Consider the following 22,956-nt stretch of genomic DNA (forward strand, 5'->3'; position numbering starts at 1 on the left):
AATGACCCTCATTTCTCCTCTGAATCATCTCTCCTTTGCAGTAGCTGTGGTCATGCCTCTTTATAGCAGAAGTTTCTCTCAAGGCCTCTGCACCTGAGCTTTTCAACAGATAAGGCATATCAGCTGCTGAAATTAATATCTCAGGTAGCTCCTGTTCAGCATTTAGATGATCTCAATAGACTGAATATTTGGGAACAGGGAAGATCTGGTGTGAGCAAGGTGGGCACAGGGGCTGGATGCAGGTGTTTGCACATGTGTGTGAGGTGCTGCCTTTCAGTGTGTGTGTTCTGCTGACAGATTTCTGGAGTCCTCACAAAAGAAAAAAGCCAAGCAAGCCCACAGAACAACACGTTATCTTTATTCATGGCAGTTTCCACTGCCTCTCTTTTCTCCCTTGTCCTGTTATCAGAAACACCTTGCTTCAGAGTCAGTTTAGACTTCTTCCAGTTTTTCTGCAGTCAGTTTAAGCCCCTCCAGTTTTCCTGGGCCCATTAAGGACTGGGATTGCAACAACTGCCTTCACAAGCGGCAGCAGGCAGGGAAGACCCACCTGGGCTGCAGAAAGCTCAGGGCTCCTTGGCTGTCCTTGGGATAGTTCCATGAGTAACCCATCAAACACAATCAGTACAATATGCACAGGCAGTTAATATCCCACAGATGCCTGCAATGGCTTTCCTGATCGGGATCTGAAAGGGACACAGGCTGTTATTCCCAACACTGAGAGAGCTGAGGACATGCTCCAGCATCCCTGTCAGACATTGCCACATCCCAGTGGCAATGCAGGAAGCATTTGCTTTCCACAGATTTCTCACTAGCATCTACAGTTTGTTTGAATTTCACAAACCAAAATATTTGGAAGGCAGATGCACAGCAAAGATGAACAAGTGTGTTTGGGACTGCAAAAAGGTGTCAACTCATCTTTGAGGACTACACAAGGGTATTTCTAGAGCCAGTTCCCCCTCATGAGTGATGCCTTGAAAGGCTTATTAGAAAAGCTTCCTGCTTCATTATGCTACATAGCCATCAGGAAAATAAAATAGTTATCAGTACTGGGGCATCAGTTGTCTCAGACCTGAAGAAATTATCATCAGTAAAACCAGACAAATTAATCCACTCATCTGCTTTCCCTTGTGTCTTCACTGACATGAATGTAAACTGTTGTAGCGCGGCATGCGCTCCTCTCGCCGCGGCACTCCGAGCCGTGCCGGGCTGGGCGGTGAGGGAAGAGAACGGGCGGCCGCTTCCCCCTGCAAGCTCTGCAGTCTCAGTTCGTGGCGCGCGGGGACAGACGAAGGCGACACGGGACTTGGGGGGTGAACGGGATGGTTTTATTCAATGAGCCCCAAGACCCCCTCGGGGGCGGGAGCAGAGGTTTTATACAGAACTCAGGAGGAGGGGTGTAGGAACAGTAACCACTAAGGGAATAGCAGGGGAGGAGTTTAGGGCAGAACTAACATGACAGGGAAGATTCCAGGGAAAGGGGCAGGGAAAGGGGGGTTGGGGGGGGGGAAACAGATATTAAACTAATATTAAATGAAAGAAAAACACACCACCGTATCTCCCTCTTTTCTTTTACAAAAGGAAGGAGAATTTTGTGGTTTAAGCAAATTAATAAAACATGCAAATAATATAAAATCATATGATAACATTGTAAATTACTTAAAGGACATGAAAGACACATTATTGCATTTATAGGGCAGGAAGAGTAGTAATATCCTAAATTAGACACAAGACTGCACAAAACTTGCTGTTTTGCTGCTCTGAGTAACAATCTAAAATAATGTAAATAATTGAAATAATTGAAATAGAATTGAAATCAGATAAAGTCAGGCGATTGAAATAAAATGAAATAGTTAACAGAAATTAAATTTAAAAATTGAATTAGAATTATTAAAATCACAATTATTTAATGTAAATAAAATAATTAAATGGAATTATTGGAATTAAATATAATAAAAAATCAACTAAATATAACTAATAAATTTTTAAATTTCGCAGCAATGCAGCAAGCCTGAAGCGATATAGTAGCTGAGTGATTCCTCTAGCAACAATGGTTAAACACAGCCTTTAAGTCAAAAAATATCAGAAAAGACTGAATTAATTATAATTACAACAAAACAACTTAATATAAAATCAAATTGTAACATTACATATTATTAAAAAAACATAAATTGAAAGACATTAAAAAATGATAAACTAATTGTGATTACAACATATGAAACATATAAAAACTTCATCTGGAATATATAAAATTGTCCTAAACAAAAGTCCAAATTAAGGGTACAAAGCACAGCAGGATTTGTGACTTCATCTGATTTAGAATTTGCTTCGTCGCCGCGCTTGCGATGTTCAGCTTCTTAAATTCTTAAAGCAGAGTTAGCGGATAGCGGCGCTTGTCTTAAAGCAGAGTCAGCGGATAGCGATGTGGTTTGTTCAATTTGAATGTCCGTTTGAGAGGTGGGCCTAATATCTTGAGTATTAATTAAATGAGATGATCTTTTTTTTCTATAAAATATAACTCAACAAACAGATTATTCAAAAATAATCAAAAGCAAAAAGAGGAATTTGTAATTAAATAAAAAGGAATATTGGGTAGGGTATATTAAGGAATAGGATAGGGGAATCAGACAATCACTTAATTAGTGATTGCCATGATTAACAGGGGGTATCAGTAAGGGGTGGACCGGGGCGCCGCCATTTCAGGGGGAAGACAAAATGACGGATCCTCAGTCCCGGGTTTCGGCTCCATTTCCTCGGGAGAAGATCCCTCCCGACCTTCCCCCCGGAGGACGAGCCCGAAGAAGGATGGGGGAATATCCAACCCCGCTTCCCCCAACAGGGACTAGCCTCGTGCAGGGACGGTGCAGGGCTATTGGGAGAGAAATGGGACTGGCGGGAAGCCAGGGGCGGAAAAGAAGGGTCAAGGCGGGAAAGCGGGTCCCGAGCGGCGTGGCCAGCGCCATCTTGGGAGGGGGTGCCGGGCACACTGCACTTGGCTTGAGCAGTGTCCGGCAGGGCACTTGGGGCAGCTCGGCCACAGCAATCCCCAAGGGAGGATAGGAAAGGGTTTTAGGAAAGTCCGAGGGGATGGGGGCATAGGGAGCTTCACAGAAGCAAAAAGGGGAAATTTATAGGAGGGGGGGGGGGCCTAACGCAGCTGGATGTCGGCGCAATGCGTGGGTGTAAAGGGCCCCTTTTAACAACGCTCCTATAGCTAACGTGTCGCCCTCTTAGCTGTTCCCTACTGGTGTCTTTTCTACCCCCTCCGTCCAGCCCAGAATGGGGAGGGGAGGATAGAGAAGACAACATTTTCGAGGAGAAGAAAAAGCGATCCAATCTAGGTCCCCACAGAAGACTAGGCGAAGGATAGCACTCAGTGCTAACTTCCCCCAGAAGAAGAAAACCCACCTGCTTGCCAGGGACATACAAGGCTACAGCCCCAGTCTGGGCGCAGACGGGGGTTAAAACGCGAGAAAAAAAAAAAGCGGCAAACCCAGCTGTCCGTCGGGGCGACCCCGCACCCGTATAGCCCACCTTACCTTGCAGGCTCGGACGGAGATGGCTTGGATCTTCTCTTTGACTCGATGGAAAAGTCGCGCTGAAAACTGGGGATGTTCCTTCCCGGTTTTGGCCCTTCCGGAAGCCTGGGTGTTCCCGTTAAACCAAGACTCGTCCCCGAAGCCTTGGTTTCGGCCACTATCAGCCTCCGGTGGTCTCGCTGCAGATGCTGACCGAGGAACGAACCGCTTCTCGGTCAGCCTTTCTTCAGGCTCCCCCGTGCCGCTGCCAAAACCGCTCTCTATGTCCTCGGGTAAGTCTGCCCGCCAAAAAGCTCTGCAGCCCGGCTGCCCATGCAGCGCGGTTGCTTCCGGGCGGGAAGATGGCGAGAACAAAGAGGGTCCCGGAGCGTCAGTTTTTCGCTCGGCACTCAGCTCCTCTTAGCATCAGGCAGAGCTTTTACGGCCGTAGATGTTCCTCTTCCCTCCTTCTTCTTCTGTGAGGCGGGCGCCCCCACGAATTTGCCCGTTTTTTTTACAAGACGAAGGAGGGAACCATCCTCTGCTACCATATGTTGTAGCGCGGCATGTGCTCCTCTCGCCGCGGCACTCCGAGCCGTGCCGTGTTGGGCGGTGAGGGAAGAGAACGGGCGGCCGCTTCCCCCTGCAAGCTCTGCAGTCTCAGTTCGTGGCGCGCGGGGACAGACGAAGGCGACACGGGACTTGGGGGGTGAACGGGATGGTTTTATTCAATGAGCCCCAAGACCCCCTCGGGGGCGGGAGCAGAGGTTTTATACAGAACTCAGGAGGACGGGTGTAGGAACAGTAACCAATGAGGGAATAGCAGGGGAGGAGTTTAGGGCAGAACTAACATCTGGAAGCTGAGGAGGGGGCTAGAATGAATGACAGGGAAGGTTCTAGGGAAAGGGGCAGGGAAAGGGGGGTTGGGGGGGGGGAAACAGATATTAAACTAATATTAAATGAAAGAAAAACACACCACCGTAGTAAACACCTGGGATGTGACTGCCAAAAGAATGAGGATTTAGCCCATTAAAATGGTACTGCTTTAACACAGCTAGGACAAATATCTGCTCTTGAGTATTTTGGGGCATGATAATAGCTTCATTTGTGCTGCTGTGCATGCGAGTAACTGCTGCATTTAACAGAAGCAGTCTGAGCTCTTATGAGCAGGATTTGTGTCTCTGCAGTAAGTTTATGGGTTGCTGTAGGGGCATTTCATATCAGAAACAGACACACTCAGAAAGGTTGTTTACTGAAAATGAACTATTGTTTGGTGTCCAATCTTGGAGCATCTATTAATGCTTGGCCCTTAGACATTTAATGTGATGTTTCAGTTACAATGGTAGCTATAAATTGTTAGAGACACCAAAAAAAAAAGCATATTGCTTGGATAGGCTACCTTGGTGCTTACCTTTTCTTGCACTGGCCAATCAACATAAATATTATGAGGGTAATTGACAAACTCAGGATGACAGGAATGAGGATAAATAGCTCCTTGTCCTCTTTTCTGGACTCTGCAAAGATAAATAGCAGGAAATAAGATGTTAGAATGGATTATATTACCTCCTCTGAAGCTTGGGCTCAGACACAAAGTCATCTTGTCCATGTTACCCTACATAGTTTTGTTTGTTTGTTTGTTTGTTACAGGTATATGTTACTGGGTGGGGTCACATCCTCCTTCAGGGTTTTATATCTCTGGCACATAGATACAGTCACTGCTAAGTGCTTCTCCCCTGCCTTCTGCACCTTGCAGCAGAGACAGCCCAAGAGAGCCTAAGGGTTCAGAGGAGCTGATCTGTGGTGCAGGACAGCCAGGAGGATGCCCTGTCCAGAAACTGGAAGTACCTTGTGCCCTCTCTTGGTCAGCAGTCACTCCTCCATCCCAGCTGTCCCCATGCTGCTGCAGAAGCATTAATATTTTGGGGCTCACCTGCTAAGTGCACTGCAGATGCAAAGCTGCAGGAATTGTTGTGCTGGAGCAGATTGAAGGTGAAACTAAGCCAGCAGCCCATCTCCAGTGCAGAGGTCCCTGGGCAGCAGATCCCCTGGGAAACCATCAGCACTTGCACCCAAACAGGTTTTATAAACCATATAAAAGAAACACCATTTACTTTGAGTACCATACCAGAGAAGCAATCCTGTGTCCATTCACTCCAAAAGCCTTGGTCTGCACAAAAAATGTTTGCTCTCCCCCTGACACGAACACATGAAATGTGGCTTTGATTTGCTCTGGAAATGGTTACAGCGGTTTCCATTTGGGTCGACACAAACTGAGAAACAAAATAGAAAGATATATCAAAGAATTACATGCCGCCACCAGGATCTGTCTGGTGTGGCCTGATTATCCTGCACATTGTCCAGGTTCTGTAAACCTTTGGATTATCTTTTGGCAGTTTTAAATGATTTCACAATAGTTTTGTGCAAGATAATGCAAATAAGATGACTATGAAGGCAAATCTACTGAAATTATTTTCTGGATGTGTTGTCATGTATATTGCCACTTATGCCAATTAATTTATGGAATCTTTCTTTTAATTAAGTAGACTCATGAGTGGAATACAGCAATTAAAAAATAGATGCCCCCTATGATTAATTAGCCCTTTTCAGTTTTGCCTCCAAACTGCACCTGGATAATATACAAGGAAAAAGCACCACACATAAAAGGTATGTTCGATTCAAGGCCACTCCTTTTGAGAGATTAGAATTATAGTTTCATTGGTCCAAGTTATGCCACCCTATTCAAGGAAACAAACCACAGCAACCTTTAAATTTCCTCGCTGTCAGTTTTCTGAGATAACAGGCAGGAGGTCCAAGGAAATGCTCGCTTGGCGACTCCTGCTGAGGATCTGCTTCTGCTGAAGCAGAGCTGCTGCTGGAGGTCAGGGGGTTAAGGAGGAGCGTGTGTGGTGCAGCAGCCGGTCAGCGATTCCCGCCAGGGTGACTCACACCCGGCTGCAGCCTGTGCCCCTCCTGCCGGCTCGGCCACAGCTGCCCGACCCCTTCCCTTCCCTGGGACACCCTGAGTGCTGTCCCTACCGCCCAGGCAGCCGCGGCCTGCCCCGCATCTTCTGCCACCTGCACCTCGTACTCCAGGCAGTGTGGCGGCACCCGCCCGCCCGGGGGCCTCCAGGCCGCCCGCAGCTCCTCGGCTGGGGACACAGAAACCACCAGCTGCTCCGGGGCTGAGGGCTTTGCTGGAGGGGAAAGGAAAGAGAGAAGGTCAGGAGGTGCACTCAGAGAGCTCCTGGCTGTAGTTAATCACCTCTGTCCCCTTTCCCTGCTGATGGGATTTCTGAGCGCTCCTGACTTTCAGCCACGATGCTGGAGGAGCAAGATGTCACCAAGTCTGGAGGATATGTTGTTTATTTTAACTTGACACACAGGCAGGACGGAGTCCTTGCTGTGGGCTGCGGCGCAGGTTTAGAAGCACGGCCGTGTAAGAGCTGTGCCCGGCACGTTCCCCTGGCAGCCTCGGCCCCTGCACACTCTGCTGGCCTCACACTCTGCATCACAGAGAAGGCTCTGATCTATGTCCGATACTCAGAGCCACACACGAACCACGTGGCAGCACTAACTGAATTCCGAAATCCTGCTCATGAGCCTGGTGGCTCAGTGGGACAACTGGCTATTTGTCCTTCTGGCATGTAGGCAAATGCACCAGCAAGGTAAGTGCATTTATGAAATTACACCATAACACACACCGAGTACATGTACGAGTGTTTGCAAATCATGTAGTGCTCTGCTCCCTTTCTCTCCCCTCACGGTTTTGAAATCCATCTCTGACAGCCTCCGTCACACCTTGTACTCAGCTCACCCCAGACCTTAGCTTGGTTTGAACAGCAGAGCCCAAAGATCTCTCCTGTGCTTGCAAGGAGTGCAGCAATGGTTTCAATTCCAGCAGGAGTAAATCAAGATATCTCTGTGCTGCTAGAGCCAAAAATCCCATAGCTGCTTTGCCACATGCCCAGCAGGCCATTTATGTCCTGAGTTGTCCAGCTGCCAAATGAGCACTTGGAGGCACCCACTGACCTCGAGGGTTGTGCTGGGTGGTGTTGTTTGTCTGCAAACACTCCTAGAAACTGAAGTCCTGCTTGGCACATGCCACAGCCCCTTCCCTGGGGGGAAAAGCACACATTCCAACCACCCAGTTACAAAAGCACACATTGAATTGAGACCCCTAATTCAGGAAGTGGGCCTGGGGTGTGTGGTGACCACAAGGGTCCCCTGTTGTTTCCCTGCCCTCCTTACCAAGGTTGTGAAGGTGAAGGGTGGTGTACAGTGGCCGTAGCAGACTGGCTGCCGCTGAGCCATTGACACAAATGTTCAGATCCTGGTATTCTGCCTGGCTGAGGTTGTGTAGCACGCAGCCGAGATTTATGCCGTGATCCTGGATGTAGTGATCACACTGCACCACCTGCTCCAGCCCCTCGTACCTAGCAGTGGGCAGGGAAATAGAAAAAAGTAACCGGAACAAATTACTACTTAGTAAGACATTTTTAATAAGATTGGACATAAGCCTCAAATATTGCCCATATCCCGCCTTTGTCCAAAGCACAGTGCTGTGGGTCAGTCAACTGGACTCCTCCTATGGTAAAAGTGAGGAGAAGAGAAAAAACCCAAATTAACATGCACAGACAGCTTCTCAGGTTGCTTTTTAGGCTGTGCCAGGCTCTCCCCAAGCCCATTCCTGGACCACAAGAGGTGCCACTGCGTGACTGGAGCTGGGGAAGGATCTGGCCTCTACTCATGGAGACAGTCATGCGCCCCTAGGCCCTTTCCTGCATCATCAGCCACAGACTCTGGAGTTGCAGAAAGGTCCCCTCCCAAACCAAAATGAAGTTTTTAGGCAGGTGATGTGTGCCACAAATGTACTGAGTGCTGCTAAACTGCTCTGGCTGACTACAGGTAGTTCCCATGGCTCTCCATGGGCACATGGAAACTCAGGGTTTGCTAGGAAGGGGTTTACACTTTGTCACTTAATGTGCAGCCACAAACCTGTCTCTTCTGCCTTTGTGGGCCATTCCCCAAAACTGAGCTGCTGACTGCATCCTGGAAATATTGACTGGTGTTTCATATTGCTTTTTAAGATTCCTGCTGCTTTATGCCCTCACAACAGGGCTGAATTTGGTCCCTGTACTCCAGACCTAATGAAAGTCTCTTTGCACAGCACATTATGTCTGGGGGAAAAACTTCATGTTCTAGTACTATAAAAATTTGCTCACAGGGATCAAAGGATGCCGTGGTGTCCACCCAATCTTGTGATAAAATGGGACCCAGATCCAAATGCCTGGTTTTATTGAAGGCAATTGAATCGAGGCTGGGTATTTTTAGTGTTTCTTTTCCTTTTAGGCATGAATCATGCATTTCCATGGTTTCCTTTAAGCAGATCTTTGCAGTTAGCAAAATGGTTTTGAACTGGTGCTTCTGCTTTGAAGATTATTTCCAAGAACTACATGGAACCTGTTTAAAATGCAGCTATGCATGTCTTCACATAATCCAGTGGCACGAAACCCAGCCTAAGTCATCCTTTGCATAATATCATAGGAGCTGAAGAACAAATACAGTATTTACTTTGTTCCAAACCACTCATTCTAGCTATGTTTTTCCTGCAGAACAGAATTTAGCACCAGCTTAAAAGAAACAGCTGAGAATTATGTGTTTTTATTACCCTGTTAAAGCATGTTTGCTTGTATGGCATGTGCTAAGGCTATGAAAATATATTTGAACACTAAACCTCTAAGTTGCTGGGAAGCTCCACTCTGTGTCTAGGGTTCACTGAGCTTGGTAGCCTTGTGCTTAAATCGTGTCCAATTGAGATATATGCGCTGTGATAATGGGAAATGTGCAGCCAGAGCTATCCAGGAATGTTTAGCAAAGCGTTTATGGTGGACAACATGCAGAAAACACCTCCTGGGAATGAATAAAATGAAAGGAAGAAGTCAGAAGACATTTCCTGGCAAAGATCAGCATGGGTCTGATTTTAAGAAAGTAAGAAACATTTTGGTGTTTTCTTGCCAGAAGCCCTGTATTGCTTGAGACATTATTTTGGCTCATTCTAGGTGAACTGGACAATAGCACTGCCAGCTATAAAAGCATATTTACTGTGGCATTTTGTACTCAGAGTGGCTCACTTGATTGCTGCCTGGATGATTTCCTATTTTTCTGTTACATACCAATAATATAGCCCATAATGTACACCATGAGGTGTGAGGAGACCTGGCTGCCAGGTGCACTTCAGGTATTCCCAGTCATGATAGATGCAGCTGAAATTCTGGACCTCTGAATCAAGTTTTCCTGTCAAGTGAGAAGGAAATAATCACTATTTAACAGTGTACCAGTCAGACGCAGCAAAAACCAGTTTTATGCATTTGAACCACTGTGTGCTTCAGTTGAAAGATAAAAAATGGAAAGAAAAAAAAGGAAAAAGGCAAGGAAAAGCCAACCAGTCAGAATTATTAGTTTTACTGCCAAGTGCTCTGTTTCTTATAAAAGCCAGCCCACCTTAGAGCAGAAAGACACTTAACTGACCTTTTCATTCAGCAATGGAGTCCTGCAGGGCAGCTGAGCAGAGCTTGGGTGTGGGCAGAGGGAAACAAACCCGAAGTGTCCAGTAACCACAGCCTTCGGTAGCAGAGCTGTTCTAATGTCTTAAACATCAGCAAGCCCTGCAATAACGTATCCACCCAGGAACTCTCAAGCCAGCACTGGTTCATGCAACAGACTCATGCAAAGCACAAAACTGCAGCAGGTGCCACAGGCTGCTCCTAACCTTGTGGTGGGATCTGAAATGTTGCATAAATCCAGTCACTCTGCACCTCCACATCACCTGTACACTGTCCTTTGAGCAATGTCTGCAGCCTCACTTCAGCAGTCCTGCTGAGGTCAAATCCAACTCTGAGTTTTAGCTTCCTAGTAAAAATAACCTGATTGAAAGACAGACTTTTTAAGCACCTCTTCTGTCACTAAGTGGGCTGCAGAATTAGGTATCTTTGCTCTTGCTCCAGCTGCAAATAGTCTCATTTGTATGCTTCATCGTCTCTTTACATATCTGTCCTGCCTCACTTGCCCAGTACTCCTCCAGCATTCATTTACAGCTCCTGTGCCCAGCTTTGTTGGCTTCAACCCACAGGCCACAGCCAGGACAAGGCAGAACAGTCTGATTAATGGGACCCCCAGCAGCAAGGGGCACTGTAGACAGCCTGAGGCGGATACCACCACAAATCCACATAAAAGGCATTTTTTTAATGGTGTGAAATAATCAGAAACAGAAAGAATGAGTCTTTTAAAGCTGGTTCCTGTGGGAAGCACAAGCAGCCCCTGAAAGGGTGGACCAGCAGCCAGGCAGTGCTTCACAGCCTTACCCACGACTATGTACCACCTGGCCTGGCCTTTTGTGGGACTTTCTGAGCACCCCCTTTTAGGGTTTTTCTATTTTTTTTTTTCCTCAGACTTACTCCCCTTCACTATATGTAAGGACAAGGAAGTTGACAAGGTTTACAATAAATGAGGAAACAAAGTGTTGTGTTAGCCCATGTAGGACAGAGGTAACGTGCCATAAAGTGCATCTGTTCCATAAAATGCATCTGTGTGCTGCAGTGGGAACAGCAATAGTACAGCTCACAGTCAGGCTGTCCTCAGCACTCCCCAGGTGCGAGAGATGTGGTGAGCCAGGTATTTCTAACAGATATCAATGATGTTGTCATTGATCTTCTTCTGCTGATGTCCAATGGATTTTTTTCAGCCTGACTGTTCTTTGTGACCTTATCTGAGGTCAACATTTTGGCAAGGTGTCAAAACACTAGGGTGTTTGCTCTAGTCTGTACATCTATATCATATAAGAAATTTTTATTACTCATGATTTCAAGAATTTTGATTTTTTTTTTTTAACTGCACATGTTTTTTCTTTTAAATTGCAGTTAAAATCATCCTGTAGGGATCTGCACAGATGCACACTGCTGCACATCTGGGAGCATGAGGTGCATCATGACCATCATCAGGTCCAGGAGCCGCTTTCTATGCCCTTGCAATTGCAATCCATAGCTGAAACAGGATTTTTCCCTCTGCAGGCTCCTATGGGGTGCCTGGGCCTAACCCCATTTTTGTGGTGGCTGAGCACAGCCTGGCAGCCCTGGCTTTGCTGCCCCAAGCAGGTGACCTGTGCCAGCAAGGAGCTAGGCTCCACAGCACTGCCAGCCTGAGTGCTCCTTCTCTTTCCCTGGTCTGTTGAGCTGGCAAGCCCTCTAGCTCTCTTCCCTTAGGATTGTGCAAAAAATCAATTTTTCTTTCAGGATTTCAATCTGTATTTTAGGTTGTTGAGGGAGATCCTCAGCATATTTTTAATGTGTTCCTCAGTATCTTGTGCCAACCAAACAGCCCTCACTGCTGGGTTTCTCCTCTCCCCATTCCATTTACCTTCCTAACCCTGCAGCCGTTTTCATTTTTTAAGTACTCACAAAATATATTCCAACAACCCTTCCTGTGTTGTGCCTGCTACTGCCCTGCTACACATCAATGAGAGATAACTGACAATTTTATCAAAGACCTGAGTTACAGTCAATCACATCTAAAAGAGAGAAGTAAATGGTAATTAGAAACACAGTTCTGGATAGAGGGAATTTTAGACCATTAGGATAATTAATGATACCTAACTTTTATTTGTTCACTGCTTTGCATCCCTAAGGATCTGTTGTTTCAGCTCAAGCCTCATAAAGATGCTTTTAAAAAGTGTAATTTTTTTTTTCCTTTTACATGAGGAATACAATGAGGAATGCTATTGAATTATTTTGGGCAGCAAACACCCAGCCCTGTGACAGAAAGAACCCCTTCACTGCCTGCTGCTGCTGTTACATTTCCAAACACATTCCCATTCAAACCACTGAAACAGTCTGGTTTCTCATGGAAAACTGGAACAGCTTTGGTTCCACTCCTGCTTGAAATGCTGACAGAAATCTATGCAGGAAGTAAAGGCAGAACAATAACCCTGGTTTGGGAGGATTATTTCATGCTTTGCCTTACCTTCCAGTCTCTATCCCCAGTGTTGCGATATTCAAAATTGTATTTTACTGTGCACTTCTTGAAGGTTTGGATGTGGAGCGGAGGCTTCCACTCGACATCAAGAGAACCCAGGAGCCCAGGGTCAGTGATCCAAAGGTCTCGTGGGGGAGCAACTACATTAAAAACAGAGCAGAGGGTGAAACAGAATGTCCGAGTGAAGAAAACAAACCCAAAGCAGTCATGAAACTTGTCAGTGTGATATTTTGATATGAATTGTTGAAATTCAGCTGCTGGATGTGGAGGGAAGTGCTGCAGCCCTGACTGTTCAACAAACATGCACAAGCTCTGCACCTGCCCAGCCCCAAAAAAACAGTTTTTGCAGGTGCGCAAAGAAAACACTCAAGGATCATTGAAAAAGCACACAGAATGCCACATTTTCACACCCTTTTCCAAGACTTTTTAAGTAAAACTAGTGTCCTGGGATGACCTTTCATGTCCTGTATTGGCTTACCTTCAACCCCTGATATTTACCAACCTTCTGGACACTTATCTCTTGAAACATTGTGTTCAGCACATCCACCAACACAAAATGACAGATCAAAGCATGCTGTCAGGGATAATAGACACAAATCACGCATATTGCTTGAAATGTTCCTTTCAAGTGTATTAAAAATTATTGGGGGGAAAAAAACAGGAAAAAGGATAAAAAGCAGAGAATTAGAGAATAATTCTTATTTTAGACACCTATCAGCTACACAGAAATGTGACTTTACAGTTGATCTGGCTTTTATAAAAGTATTTCAAGGTGCTGGTATGTGTTAATATATAAGGAAGTATGGATGAATTCCATCCTAAAATGTGTCCTAGAAGTGTAGCTCTATATGGAGTTGTCATTCACATGACAAACTCCATGGCTGCTCAGTTTTATTAGCTGGAACAAAGTAAATTTTTGTCAACATCAAAGGTCATTTTTTTCCACTATCTAGAGGTGAAATTATCTATTTGGTTTCTAAATATTCATTGCATTATACACTTTGTTTCACAGGAATTTGGAGCCCATGTCCTGGCAGTTTCAGTCACCACCATTCTCCCTTTGAATCTGGCCTTCAGATCACTGGCTTCTCTAACACCTTTCTAATGTCTTCATCAGGATTTACAACATTATTTTCTTGTATTCTTTTAATAAATCAATTGTGAAAGCAGATCATAAGGATATTTTTCAGTGGAAGATGGCGACACAAATCCAGCTTTAATGTGCTCCCTGGAAAGTTTGCAGGGTACATTGCTGGAGGATTTGTTTCTTCTACAGAAATTTTCCCAAGTAAAACACAGCAGTTAGAAAATCCCACTTTTCCCAGTATGTGAAGTTCCATGGGAGATTTATGATTACATTAGATGATGAAGTAGAAGATGTATTTAGATGTATTTAGATGATACTGGACCAAGTGCTTGGGAGGCTCCTCCTGATTGTATAAATGCTGAACCTCACAGAAATGCAAAGAAGGAAACAAAAAGCTGCTAGCCTTTGTCATGTTAAGCTGTCAAGAGAGGGTTAGATTGGTCAGAACTGGAATTCCTATCTGGATAGGAGAATGCTCTGAAATTCATTTATATCTTGAGCTTGAGCAAAACAGAAGTATTTTTTTCAAAACTATTGTAATTGTAAACAGCAATTCTTGCAAAATAAATTTTGACTGGATTTCAAAGGGAACAGAAAAGCTTCTCTTTGGGATGTTGCTTGCATTCTGGGATGTTGCTTGCATTCTGGGATTTGATTTTTAAATGTAAGCACTGCCTCTTGCAGTTTCTCATTTTCACAATAATACATTACCAGACTCACTTAAATCCACATCACTCATACAGAACACAGGACTAGAAATGTTCTATTTCTTCATGCAGTCTTGAAGGAAAGATGCTCTGGATGTTTCTTGGAAAAAAACAAACTAACAGCTTCTGGCCCTGATGTTTGTGATGGTGAGTCAGCTAATGCAGTCGGGCTGTGTGACAGCCACAGCCCTCACAGCCACCCCTCTGGCTGCTGGGCACTGCCACCAGCATCACTGCTTTGGTGACAAACCCCTGCTTATCCCCAGCTGTCCCCCACCACTTATGTCCACACCACACCCTCTGAGAGGCAGGTGGGGTTTGCAATTTTCCACCTATTTTGCCAGCGAAAAAACAGCAGCCTGCCAGGTGTCCCCCAGCTGTCCCCCCCCCCACACACACACACCCACCCCCTTCATATCTGCCCTTCCCTGTGCTGGTCAGAGAGGTGGAGGTGACACTCATATTTTCTGGAGCCCATTTCAAAAGCAGTAGGCTTTGCTCAGCGTGGCAGCAGGGAAGTTGCCATAGACAGGTAAAAGAAAGGCCTCATAAAATCAGGCCTGCTATGCTGGATTGACAGCTGGCCTGTCATTTCTTCTAAGTACAGCTTTAACTTTGCAAGTTCCCATGTGAACACAATCTTGGTATGAATAGTTTGCTAACATAACAACCTATTCTTGGGTGAAAAATAAGTACACCTGCATAAACATTAGATCTGATAAGAACCACAAAAGAAAAATGTAAACAACCTGAACCTTAGTATGTATGTACAAATCATCTTCTGATCAATAGGGTAGTAAGAAAACTACCAGCCAATAGATGTTGCATATAAGGTCTGTGAAAACTGTGTAAAATAAGTCATGTGAATAAAGATTTGGCTTTTCCCGCATGAAGAAAATGGAACCTTGCCTGATTTATTCCGACAGGGGGTTGTGGCAGCTTTCTGTGAGTGCTGGATAGCAGGACAGGCAGTTTCTTGATGGCTGAGCATGCACTGCTTCCATCAGGGAGGGCCAGATCTGCCCAGTATCTCTCAAGGTGCAAATGCCAGCTGCCAGATGCCAAAAGAGCCAGCAGGTGCAGTGCAGCAAAGAGGTGCTCAAGGGTTGGAACCAAAGGATGCTTGAAGTGCCATTGCCATGAATGATAGCTTGCAGAGCAGTATTCTCTTAGAAGTGTTACTCTCCAAGTACAAATAAGCCTTCTGTTTCTTACACCTAGCACAGTCTGTCTGTCTGGGACCATGCTCAAAAGCATTTATATCAGTGTTTATATTTGAATAACTCTATCAAAAAAATATACTTGCTGTGCACCAAAGGCAATATTTTCTCCTTTCAAACAGAAAAATAGCCACTAAACACATAAGATATTTAAACCATGGATTACATGTTTATAAACCTGCCACTCACACAGCAATGCACACACAGAGAAGAAAAACTCTGGCTGAAAGACAAACTCCCCCAAGGGCCCAAGTGAACACCAAGCAGTGACACAAGGGCATACTAGGCTTTACCTGTGCTGGGGGAGGAGGAGGCTAGCACCCAGCCCCACACCACAGCCACAGCGAGCACGGAAAGCCTCCAGGAAGCCATCAGAGGTCAGGGGTCCCACTGGGCAGGTGCTGGTCAGAAGAGCAGTCCTGCATCAGGGCTGTGAGGGGCTGCGGAGACACAGAAGAGTTCAAAGGCTTCAGCGTAACCCTGGGGCCCTGATATTCCATCTGCAGGCTCAGCGTGACAATAAGCGTGGCTTTACTTATTTACCAAGACTGATTAATTATTTCCCAGGGGACTTCTCTTTGCAAATTTTGGTGATGGCCAAATGTGGTTTCATTTGAAATAGTTTCTGGCCAGCTAAATACACTCTGCAGATGGGTGCCAATACTTCAATCACCAGCCCTCTGTCTCATGCCTTCTGTGGAAAATGATTCAACTCCCTGCCACAGGAAGTGCCTTGGACCAATGATACTTTAATTAAAAAAAACCATGAAAATAGAATGCCTGAGGCTTGCCTTATCTAGACACATCTTATGCAGCTATCCCCACCTTTTGCCTTTGCTGTTTCAGGATTTGGTAGGAATGGTAGGAATGCTTGTGAAATTTCTTCTTTGTTGTCATGGCAATATTTGAAGGGGACAAATTTCTATTCCTGTGCAAGTCTGCTGGAAGGAAGATGAGGACTGAGAGAGAGAGGAGCAGAGTTTCCAGGGAGGGGGCTATTCTTTCCTTCAGATTTCATGCTAAAGGTGGGTAGAAATTACTGCCTACAGACACCCCAGCTCAGTATGCTTCCCTATGCCAGAAAGCACATGCATTCTGACAGGGTTTTAATTTTTTTCATATAGATACAAGTGTAGGTATAGATTAGACAGAGATGGAGGATGAGAGAGAGATATTGACTAGATATAGATACAGGTATATCTAGGTATATAAATAGGTCTAGATAAAAACATTAATCTTTCTGGAACCTTGAGGCCACTGCTTGAGCACCACTTGAGTAAGAACTTGGCAGGTTCAGTGTGAGCACATGATTTATCACTGAGATCTATTCAGAAAACAAACTCACTTTATACTGCCCACACAAGTCTGGCTTAAGCAGGTGAAATCCTTGGTCAGACTCTGGCACAGCAGCTTTTTCCTCAGCACCCACAGCTACCATGCAGCAATGGGAAATTGGGGCTCAGCTAAACAACAGAACTTCAAGTCAGAGGGATCTTTAGAAATCTGAGGACCGGAGCCAACAAAAACCCCCCATCACTGGAAGAAGTGTCTTAGGGGTGCCAAGGAGGAGACAGGTTATGCTGGCCAAGGTATCTGTACATGTTTAAAATAAACCAGAAATTCAAGCTGGCAACTCATAACAGCAACTAAAAATACACAGAAATTTTAACAGCATATTTTCAATTTAAATTAATATCAAATCCCCCAAGTCCATCACATAATTGTAACTATTATATCACATAAATCCATCACATAAGTATAGTTCTTACATAAATATTATTATTACAGCAATAGCAGCAATTTTTCTGTTTCACTGTGAAGCGAGAATGATAGGCAAAAGAAATCAGAGGAATTACTTCTTTAACCTATCAAACACAGGATAAAACTAGTGTCAGCACAAACCTGTAGACAGCAGGTCTGTGTTTTAGAAAAGTCTGAGGGTGCAGTGACAAAAGAGAGCTGCCTTGCAGAGCTGGGAGAAGCAGCAGCTCTAACTCAGAGCTGGTGAGCATCAGCATCCAAGGATCATGTGTGCATGTTAGCACGGAGAGCTTATTTTCATTTCCAGTACGGTTATTTAAATACATTAATATGATTTCAGAAGGCAAGAAAAATAAACAAATTCTTTCACAGGGAGGTTTAAAATCATCAAAGTGCTCTTACCTTGACCTCTAACTGGGTGGGAGCACATCTATCTCTGGAGTGTGGGGCTTCTCAGCAGCTTCATGGCTCAAAGCTTTGCATTTCACAGAAATCTTGTGGTTTTTAAAGACTCTTCTGTGTGCTCCCCAGGGATCAGATGCTGCATTGCAATGGGATGTCTTTGGCCACTCGGTCAGAGTCTTTACTAAGCATCAGAGGGAACATTGCTAGGTTTTATGAGGTGCTGGTGCTAATTGTGCTATTATGTGCTCAAGTGGGTTAAAGGTATATTTGAAATATTGAAGTGACTCATTAAGATGAAAACCAAATGGCAGAATCAGTGCAGGGTCTCTGTGGGAGCTGGTGACACACAGCTGTCCCCAGCAGCTGGCAGCCACAGCCCCTGGCTCACTGCAGCCCCACGCATTGCCTTGGCTCCATGAGGTGGTCCCCAGGACCACCCTCAGTGTGACCCACCACAGAGCATTCCCATAATCTCTCTGGCTCTGGAACAAATCCAGCCTCTCCCAGCTCTAGGGGCTCTGCAAGAAATACAGTGAATTATCCCTCTCCTCTCCACTCTGCTGTGGCCAGGCATTTAGCCATGAGTTTGTACAGCCTTGCCTGTCACCCAGTTTATTCATCCCTCCTCTCCTGCCCTTGCCCCAGCCTGGAGAACTCTGCAAGGAGCAGGTGCTTCAACCACACCTGGTTTACCCCAGGTGAGAAATCTATTGCGAAATACACTGTGCTGGAAAAGCATCTGATGGTTCCTGCTGATCTACTAAGGATCATTCAAAGTCATGGCCAGTCATACATGAGTCAGTCACAGCTGTGTTGCCTCCGGTGAGCTGCAGGAATTGAACTGCAGTAAGTGCTCTCCAGGAGGAACAGTGGGGATGTTTTGGGAAGAGTAGAGTTGTGGTGTGCATGCCCTGACAAGCAACAGGCAGTGGCTCAGGCTGAGTCTTCCCATGGCCAAATTTAGGCATATTGGGAAAGAGTTCAGGCATACAAAGAGCATGAGAAATAGCATCAGGAACTGAAGGAATGCTTCTTGTTAGGAAGAAAAGTGTCCTCCAAGCACCTGTACAGGACTTATGGTATCGCTGATGAGAAGCCGAATGTATGTGTTGTCACAACCCAGATGATGTCAATGGCAAAGTTTTGGAGCAGCAAGGGCAGGATCAGGCCCCTTTCCATCTGTCAGGTGTCCTCTCTGTTTCTCTATGTGCATAGACATGCAGAAATGTGTAGTGCTAACACAGTTGCCTTGAGAGCCCTGTAAATTTTGGGGGTAAGGAGGTTATGGGTGAATTGTCCCTTCACTGAAATTGCACACTGCTGGCTTTTCCTTCTTGCTTCCTGCAAAGGATGGGGAAAGAAGTCCCTTACTGCTGGTAAATGTATGGCCCTGCTTTCAGAGTTATGCAAGATAAGAATTTAGCATTCCTGTATTCCCATTGTGTAAGCTATTTAAAAAGAAAAGGTCACATTGGACACATTGTTTGAAACAAACATTTGCCAGTAGAGTGAATGCCAGTTCCCAAATGCTAGAACTGGGTCAATTCCTGAGAAAATTAGGTTGGAAAAAATTACATACTTGGGATTTGCAACAGTAGAGCTCCACCACACATCCAGCAGCACTGGAGCACCTGGGACAGGGTGCAGGTCTGTGCTGGACCTGATGGTCCAGCTGCTCTGGCCACGTCCTGCCCAAAACAACTCCCTTTGCAAACTGCAGGTGCTTTTCCCTTCCTCTCCTAGTGCCACTCTGCTGGCACTGCTCCTCCTGCTCTGTTCCTCCCCCTGGCAGTGTTGGTGCAACCAGGCTGATCCTGGAGGAGCTCAGTTGAGGGCACACTGGAGAGGACCCATGCCCTATTCCAGCAAAGCTGGGGGGAGGCACTGCAGTGGGTGGGAGAGACATCAGTGGTCCAGGGCACAGCTCTGCACAGGCCACATGCTCAGACTTTGGCTGGTTCCAAGCTCACTGATTGCAGCAGTGAGCAGTGTCCCAGCAGGCTGTGGGACAGGCAAGGACAATCCCTGCATGTGCTGGACCAGAGTCTCAGGGTCCTGAGGTTAGGGCAGGGACAGGCAGTGGATTAACTGTTGTGTAAATGGGATTAAGTTGCAAAAAAAAAAAAAAATTCATCATAAAGTCATAAAGTGATGACAAGATCATAGAAGAAGACATAAGTAAAACCAGACCAGCTCTGGCTCACCAACAAGCCCTGCCAAAGCTCTCTGCAATGAGCTGAGCCTGATGGCATCACTGCTGCCTGGACTCAGGCCCCTCCCTGTGTCTCCTGTGCCCACCTTTCCTGGAGGCCACTGGTGTCAGCAGCAAAGCTCCCCTGAGCCCAGCAATGAGCAAAGCCACAGGGGCTGTGTCCCCTTTGACTGTCTGCCTTTCCTGGTGCAACAGTATCTGGAAGTTGACTGGTCTGGTTTGCTCATGAATGAGAGTTTTTAGGATTTGTCAGCTGGGTGACTGACCCCTGGAGTCACTTTGTGCTCAGGAACACCTCAGCTTCCTCCTCCTCCCAGAGCCTGGCCAGCTCCCAGAGGCTCACAGCTGCTCTGTGGGGGTAAGATTAATAAAAACACTAAAGCAAATGGAATGCAAGCTTGTAAAGGTGATTAAGATATTTCAAAGAGCCAAGAATCCCTTGAGCTGGGTTCTTGGACTATGACAGATATGCAGCTGCCATGAATAAATTAAAAAGACCCACTGTAAAAATCTGCTTCTGTTTCAGGAAATAAAGGAACAGCAGCATCATTGCTGAAATACTTCATTGCAAATGGCAAAGCAGTTGGCAAAGATCATGAATAGAGCTAAATATAAAAAATGGGCCAAATCCTTTTTGTTTGAAATATATTTGATGTATTTGTCCCATTTGTGCTAAATTGGTTCTGTCAAGCAATCCATTGTAAACCTAGGTTAAAATATTGGGATACCATAGCTCAAAATAAAAGCTCTCAGCTTTGCAACCTCCATGTTTAGAAGTAGCTTCATAATCACCGAAATAAAAATGGAAAGGGTTCAGCTATTTATTTGGTATAAAATAACATGTTTCATTTGATCCAGAAAGATAGTTTTGAAATTGCCAGTGGCATGGAAAATGGATGATTTACAAAAGCCTCTTAACTGCCTCATGTTTCAGGGAAATCAGTCTCTTTTACAGAACTTGCATTAAATAAGCTCTTTCCAAGATGCCAGGTTGAAGGACTCAGTAATTCCAAGCAGACCTGTTGCCTCCAGCACAGTGTTATGGATTGCACTGGAGAGGGGAAGTCACCACAATGACAAGGGCTAGGAGAAGGACCATGGGGTATTGGCAACAGACTGAGTGTTGCAAGAAAAAAATCCCTTCTTTACATTCATAAAATAAGCACTTATGGCTGTAACAGGATTTCAGGAAATGATGGAAGGAATACAGACTCTCTAGCAATGTCCAGTGTCAATATTTTTTTTTTTTTTCTGGTGAGGGGAGACCTCATTTTTCCATATTTCTTTGCTGATGGTTGCTACCCTGGCTTAGATGGCATCTTAGGAAGGACAGCAGCTGTTTGAATGTCCCTGTATGATGTGTCCCTGTATTTCAGTGAGCTTGGCTCCACTGAAATATTTGCTTTCTGTAATCAGTATTGCTCCCAGAAAAACCCATCCAGCCCAAAGTCAAACGTCACACATTCCTTCTGCCTTTCAGATGACTCTGTGGCAGCCTCTCCACTGCCTATGAGACGGCTCTTCCACAAATCCACCACCAGTCTCCCGCAGTTCTTGAAAAAATGGTTCCTGTGTGCTGTCTGCTACCTTGGAAGGCACACCCTGACTAAAGTATCCACAACCTGCTGGCTCCTGTCTTCACACTGAGTCAGCTTTTGCTCCTGGAGCAATTTCTTTCACAGCCTGCATGTACCCTTTGCCCACACAAGGACTTGTTCTGACTCTGCCTCTGATGCAGCTGGGCTTAGGGTTTAGCAGAGACCGTGAGAATAATCTAGTTCTTGTCATGGCACAGTGCCATGTTTAATCAAGAACTCTATGACTCTACTCTGGAACAACAGTGCACATAAAACCTTTGTAGGAAAGAACTACAAAGCAGGCTGAGGAATTAGACAGTGCTGCCCAAAGTGTGTAGCAGTGCCTGGGAATCAGCCTGCAGGAAAAAAAGGGCTCCAGGGGCTGGGGGTGTGCAGGGCAGGCTGGGGAGATGCTGGAAGGGGAATAGGAGCACAGCCTGGAATGCCAGGGACCAAATTCTGTCATTAAATGCACCAGGGCATTACAGAAACAACTGAAGACACAATGCTGGCAGAGCAACAACTGCAACAGGCTGTGAATACATCCGAAGCTAAAAATTAGCTCCAGAACAGAAAGGCTCTCCCACAGAAGGATTAGGGGGAGCAAAGAGCCACCATACCTATTTGTGCAGGCAGCACTCTGCCATGTGCCTGCTCTTGGCTGCTCCCAGCACCTTCAGCACGGGGTGCAACAGGGTCCTGCCAGCGAACCTGCCTGGCTACAGCAGGCTCTGCCTGGGATATGGAGCTTACAGGGAAGATCTATGTATCCCTATATTGAAAAATGTGCCATTTCCCCTACTGGCTCTTGCTCCCCCCTGTGGTTTAAGCTGTCTGGCCACAGAGAGCAGTCACAACTTTCACAGGCATTGTCCTGGGGAAGGCTGTGAGAAGATCAGAGAAAAGAATGATAAACAATTTTTATCTTTACTTGTTGTACTTGTTGTTGTGAATATGTGGAATGTGTTAGGGAGACTTGTTTACTAAAGAGTAATTTTTTAATTAACTAATTGTGATAGTGTTTAAAGACTAATTTGGTTTGTCTGTATTAGACTGTTAGTAAGGGTGGTGAGTTTTTTAATAAGTATAATACAGTGTAATGTAGTATAGTATAGTATAATGAAGTGATTATCTTCTTAAAATCATGAGGTCAATACTAATTGTATTGACTAACACTACTAACTGTATTGACTAATACTACCAATACTAATACTACCAGTAATTGTAGTAGGATGTTGGGGACATCCTACTACAATATGCCCTGCCTGCAGACTCAGATCTGTGCTGCCCAGAGTCAGGGGAAGCTGCTGACCCCATGCAGGTGTTATGTGTAGTAGATATAATTCACACCATTTCTAATATGATATATGTGATATTGAATATTTGTTGGAGTATACACATTTGTATTAGGAGTCCCCCCACGCTCACAGGCGAAACCTGGT

General features: G+C 45.4%; 1 protein-coding gene across 1 annotated transcript; it reads right to left on the reverse strand.

Annotated features, from left to right (window-relative positions):
- Nucleotides 1-1,306: 1,306 nt before the first annotated feature.
- On the reverse strand, nucleotides 1,307-22,756 carry IL13RA2 (interleukin 13 receptor subunit alpha 2). Its single transcript, XM_085570568.1, has 10 exons — nucleotides 17,723-22,756; nucleotides 15,853-15,999; nucleotides 12,534-12,685; nucleotides 10,288-10,441; nucleotides 9,692-9,812; nucleotides 7,767-7,951; nucleotides 6,555-6,712; nucleotides 5,644-5,788; nucleotides 4,930-5,032; nucleotides 1,307-4,219 (listed from the first exon to the last, which is right to left on the reverse strand). Exons 2-10 carry the CDS (start codon nucleotides 15,929-15,931, stop codon nucleotides 4,063-4,065), a joined length of 1,254 nt encoding a protein of 417 aa, XP_085426694.1. The 5' UTR covers nucleotides 15,932-15,999; nucleotides 17,723-22,756; the 3' UTR covers nucleotides 1,307-4,062.
- Between the last annotated feature and the right edge of the window lie 200 nt (nucleotides 22,757-22,956).

Source organism: Lonchura striata, chromosome 4A (assembly GCF_050655825.1).
Source record: "Lonchura striata isolate lonStrDom1 chromosome 4A, ASM5065582v1, whole genome shotgun sequence".
NCBI classification, from domain to species: domain Eukaryota; kingdom Metazoa; phylum Chordata; class Aves; order Passeriformes; family Estrildidae; genus Lonchura; species Lonchura striata.

Coding starts and splice junctions, on each gene's coding strand:
- IL13RA2 (XM_085570568.1), bottom strand. CDS start 15,931: ATGGCTTCCTGGAGGCTTTCCGTGCTCGCTGTGGCTGTGGTGTGGGGC. Junction 9,813..10,287: donor ATTTCAGATCCCACCACAAG/GTTAGGAGCAGC, acceptor CTCACTTGACAG/GAAAACTTGATTCAGAGGTC. Junction 4,220..4,929: donor ATTGGCCAGTGCAAGAAAAG/GTAAGCACCAAG, acceptor TCACCCCCCAAG/TCCCGTGTCGCCTTCGTCTG.